This window comes from Lipotes vexillifer, unplaced genomic scaffold, assembly GCF_000442215.2.
Source record: "Lipotes vexillifer unplaced genomic scaffold, Lipotes_vexillifer_v1.1 scaffold965, whole genome shotgun sequence".
Classification (NCBI taxonomy): Eukaryota; Metazoa; Chordata; class Mammalia; order Artiodactyla; family Lipotidae; genus Lipotes; species Lipotes vexillifer.
Window position 1 is genome coordinate 1,806,333 of NW_006769686.1, and position 4,853 is coordinate 1,811,185.

At 56.5% G+C, this 4,853-nt stretch overlaps 1 protein-coding gene across 1 annotated transcript in view; it reads left to right on the forward strand.

The window, feature by feature from the left end:
• The window catches only part of CRYBA2 (crystallin beta A2), a 3,811-nt gene extending 3,473 nt beyond the window's left edge, over positions 1 to 338 (forward strand). Inside the window, exon 5 of the mRNA XM_007445836.1 lies at positions 130 to 338. Within this exon, the coding sequence (XP_007445898.1) occupies positions 130 to 277 (148 nt within the window). The 3' untranslated portion in view covers positions 278 to 338. The remainder of the gene's footprint in view (positions 1 to 129) is intronic.
• The last annotated feature ends 4,515 nt before the right edge of the window (positions 339 to 4,853 follow it).

Consider the following 4,853-nt stretch of genomic DNA (forward strand, 5'->3'; position numbering starts at 1 on the left):
GTAGGGAAAACAGAGCCATGGTTTTGGAGCTGGGGATCCGGAGCTGAGAAAGGAGGACCAGCTGTGGAGGACGTAAGGGTGGGGTGGGGGCAGAGCCTACTTACCACCCCTGTGCCTTCACTGGCCTAGGTGGGTGGCCTACCAGTACCCAGGCTACCGGGGCTACCAGTATGTATTGGAGCAGGACCGCCACAGCGGGGAGTTCCGTAACTACAGTGAATTCGGCACGCAGGCCCACACTGGGCAGCTGCAGTCCATTCGGAGAGTCCAGCACTAAGCTCCACAGCCCTGGCGCCTCCCATGAGGACCCTCAATAAAGGCTCCTGAACCTGCCTGCCCCTCTTGCCTCCTTTTTGGTGTCTTGCTTTGCAATCTCCATCCTTATCCTTCTGAGGGTCTTTCTCTGCCAACCCTCCCCTCCCCTCTGGCTCCAGGACCCTTGACTATGGAGCATACACTGGCTTAGGATGTATGTGGCTGATGGGTCTAAGATGAAAATGCTGGTAAGAATCCTGGGGATCCTGTTCAATGCAACCAGCCCCACACCTCTCCTTGGTAAAGGCCTATCAGCTTGGACCAGGGGCACCGCTAGCCCAGATAGTTCCTTTGCCATCCTCTGGTTCGGGCGCACATAGCTCCACGGCAGGGCTCATAGCTGAATTTCAACCTTCACACACCCCCTGGGCCAGGCACCAGCATTCGGGGCAGGACCTCCTTAACTCTGTGCAGGAGCCCTGCTGGCTTCCTCTCTGACCCCCACCCCTACCTTTTCGAGCCTCTAACTTCATTCACCCTGGCTCCCTATCCAGCCTAAGGGAAGCTCGCACCCATTTCCCAGCTTTGTAGAATCTCCGCCTTATAGAGGAGCAAGGGTGTGAGAGGGGTAATTGCTGGGAGGTCCCACTGCCTCCTAGAGGAGATGTGCTCTCTCTGAGCCAAGCCCTAAACCCTTTGAATCACAATCCCTCGTGGTATTGAGCTCCAGCACTTATTGTACAAAGCATTTGCATACCTTGCCTCTCAGCTGTCTCAAAAACTCCCTCTTCATTCTTCCTCTTCCTCTCCACTCTTCAGAGGACTAGTGAGCTGGAGAGGCCACCCCTGAGCCACTGACCACAGTGAGCCTGGGTTCTGGGGCAGGTGGTAGAAGTCCACAGCCACGGTGGGGTTGAATGTGGCAGCAGCCATCAGAGTCTGTGGCACCAATGTGGCTTCTTTCCAGCTCCCTCTTTGGCTCAGTTTATGATAATCTCACCCACATAGGCAGGGCCTTCAAGGTCCTTGAGAGGCCCTTCATCCTGTCTCTCAGGGATGCTTGAGTTTTCAAGCCCCTGTTGGACATATCCATGGGGAGGGGTGGCCCAGATCACTGCCCCAGCCCAGGGGAGTCAAAGCGATGTTGGAGAAAAGTCAGATTTGGACCTGGGCATTTCCCAGGGGCCCAGCTGTGCACAGTCAGGCATCTGCTCCCTTGGGAAGAGTCCTGGACCAGAGGTCAGAACACCCGGGACTCAGTCACATAGCATCCCCCAGCCTCAGTTCCCTCGCCTGTAAACTGGGGCTATTGAGTCCTGCCTTGTCTCTCTCACAGGTTTGTTGTGAGGATTCAAGGAGAACTGCCTGAAAATGCTTGTGGTTCAGAAAAGAACTAGGGCAGTTACCATAGGACCTCCCTTCCCTGACTCTCCCCATGGATCTCAGGGTTGGGTCAGGGGACCAAGGACAGAGTTCAAGGTAGGGTATGAATTCTGCTTCATACCTAGATGGGTTCTGAAGTCCATTGCTCCTGTCACATTTGATCCTCCTAACAGCTTCCATTCTTCAACCATTTCACCAATGAAGAAACTGCAGCTCCTCTGAGAGGGAGAAGCCTTGATGAGGTCACCCACTTAATTGGTGACAAAGCCAGGACCCGAACACAGGGCTCCAGATTCCAAATCCAGGCTGTTAACTGGAGGCTGACCTGAGCTGTGGCCAAAAGCCTCAGGCCTCAGCAGAGCCCCAAACCTTTGTGGGCTCCAGAGGAGCCTGGGGTTCCTGTGTGGTCACAGGCTCCTAACTGTCCCCTTGGGGGCATGGTAATAGTAACAACAGCTAAGTATATGCAGCTTTGTCTGAGCACTCAGCATGTGTTATATAAGCCTAATAATTCTCTATGGTTGGTACTATAATCCCCATTTTACAGATGAAGAGACTAAGGTACAGAGGTTATGTAACTTCCCCCAAAGCCACGCAACTAGGAAATGGGGGATCTGGAGTTGAGCCCAGACCCAGACAAACTGGCCTCAGAGCCCAGTAGCCCATCTCTGCACTGCCTGTATTGGGGGCAGGCAGGCAGTGGGCAAAGGGAGATCTGGTATCTACCATCAGCTGAGCTGCCCTACCTCCAGGAAGGTCCATGGTTACTAGGACCACCCAGCAAGATGCTTTCAGGAACTGACAGTGTGACCCTGCCAGGGTACGCCCTGTCTCTAGGTCTCAGTGTCCCCACCTGTACAATGAAGGAGTTGGGGGAGCTAATATTTGTTGCAGCCTTTGCCAGCATGGACCTTCTAGGTTTTCTTAGACCCACGGGTCGAACTCTGCTCCCCACATCAGCAAATAAGGAGGGGGTGCGCAGAGGCCAGGCCTCTAGGAGTGTTTTCACCTTCCTACCGTCCCTCTATTCTGGGCAGGCTGATGGTCTGCAGAACACGGTGGGGCTCACATCCAGCCAGGTGGGAGGATGATGGCAGGGAAGCTGCCTGGATTTGCTCATTGGCTGCACTCAGCCAAAGGCCAAAGGGGACAGAGGAGGTCATATCCTTTCCATTGGTGCAACCAAGATCCAGGTGAGGTAGGGGTATGCCCCTCACTCACAAACTCTTCCCAGACCCCACCTACTCCTCAGTCCCTGAGTCCTCAGTGAGGTGGGGGTGGGGGCAGAGCCTGAGCTGTTGATCCTTCATCAGCTCGGAGCTGGGATGTCTGGATAGACGCCCACTCTAAGCGCCTCTCCCTTCTGCCTCTGCCTTCCACTCAGAGCATTAGTGGGTGAAACTTGCTGCCTCCCCACTCTTGCAACTCTGGTCTCCTGTTCCTCATTTTCTACCTGGGGAAGTGACAAGAAAGCCTGAAGGAGAGGGAGTGAGACTTCAGCCAGACCCCTCAAGACCCTCTGCTCCCTCAAAGCCCTGAGTTTTGTCCCTAGGGAGCATCCCAACCTCTCATCTTTCCCCCACCAGATTCCACCTGCACATCCTGAAGCCTCCATCCCTGTCCCTTTAGGATCCTCTAGGGTCCTGGGATCCCCCACATTTTCCCCTAGACTCACCTCCCACACTCCTCCTTGGTTCCTTCTGATTTTTGTACCCTCCACCAGCAAGGAGGAACACCCCAGGAGTTACAGCAAGTGAAGAATGCAAGAGGCCCCACAGAAACCCCTCTCCCAGCTGGACTTCCCAGCTATCCTCAGTCAGGCAACCCAAGACCAGGGATCCGGCAGAAAACTTGCCCACTTCCCTCCAAGTGCCCTGAAGCCCCAGGCCTCCTCACCTCCTGAAGTCAAGCAGTGGGAGAGAAAGGCCTTGAGATTACCAATTCTGACCGGAGTCACCAGGTGCTGCATGGCTGCAGGTGGGCTCCTGTCCCAGAGACTCATCTTCAGCCAGCATCCCTCCTTAGTGTGCCCCTCCAGAGCCAGGAAGCCCCGCAGGTACCCAGAGACTCCAGGCCACCAGGGAACCACATCAGCTTTGCTAATACCCCCCTTTGCCCCTTTCTCGGAGTGTATTTACTTCCACTCCCCCTGGGTTGGGGGACCTTGTACAGTGCACCTGTTTTAACTCCTCTACTCCTGCTAGAGCAAGGTGCCAGATGCAGCCTAGCTCTGGGATAATCAGGATGGGAATAGTTGTGAGGGTAGATGGTAAGCTGGGATGACAAGGGATGGGGAAAGATAGAAGAGAAATGGTTGGGGGGGATGGAAGGGGGATCACCAGTCACCCATTTGCCACAAATTAGTGAGAACAAACGAATGAGAAAAGGAAGGGAAAAAGAGAGGATGGAGAGGTAGAGAGGAGACAGAAGGGAGATGGGAGGAGGAGGGACTAGATGGAAGTAGAAGGAGAGACCTAGAAAGGTGGAGGAAGGACAAGCCACTAAAAGTTGTGCGGGAGACGCCCCAGCGCTGGCCCAGAGGCCTGGGAGCCCCGGAAAGGCAGGAAACCGGGGAAAACAAGAGGGAGGCAGGGAAGGGGATCGGGTCTCCAAGGAAGAGCAGAGAGTGGGAGAGGAGAGGAGGGAGGAGTAGCGGGGATGGAGGAAGCGGGGTAGATAAAGGGAGCAACGGCTGCCGACCCGGAGCGCAGCGACAGGAGAGAGGGAGGGAAGCGGAAATTTAAAAGTGGAGATGCAGATAACGCAGCCTGGAGACGGGAACCCGGGTGGGGGTGGGGCGCGGAGAGGGGAGGAAAGTGGAGCGGTGGGGGGGGGATGGGTGAGAAGGAGGGAGCCCACCACCCCGTTGTGGCCCCGGGGCTCCGAGGTGGGGCCGGGTACCCCGCCCCAATCCTGGTTGCTCAGAGTCAGGGAGGCGGAAAAGAAATGGGCTCCTGACCCCTGCGAGAGCGCGAGGCCCAGGCCCATCCCCCGCGCGTCTCCCGGGTTGCGAGGTGCGGGGGGCTGCCGGGTGCGCTTGGCTGCCGCGCGGCAAGTCGGAGACTTTATTGCGATGGGGCGATAAGAGGGGCGGGGGCGGGTCCGGGGGGCCGAGGCTGCAGCTCTTTAATTAAAACGGAAATTGCGGCCCCTGCCCGCGCGGGGGCCCGGAGGGTTCCAAGCAGCCTGCTAGCTGGGAGCATCGCTCCAGGACC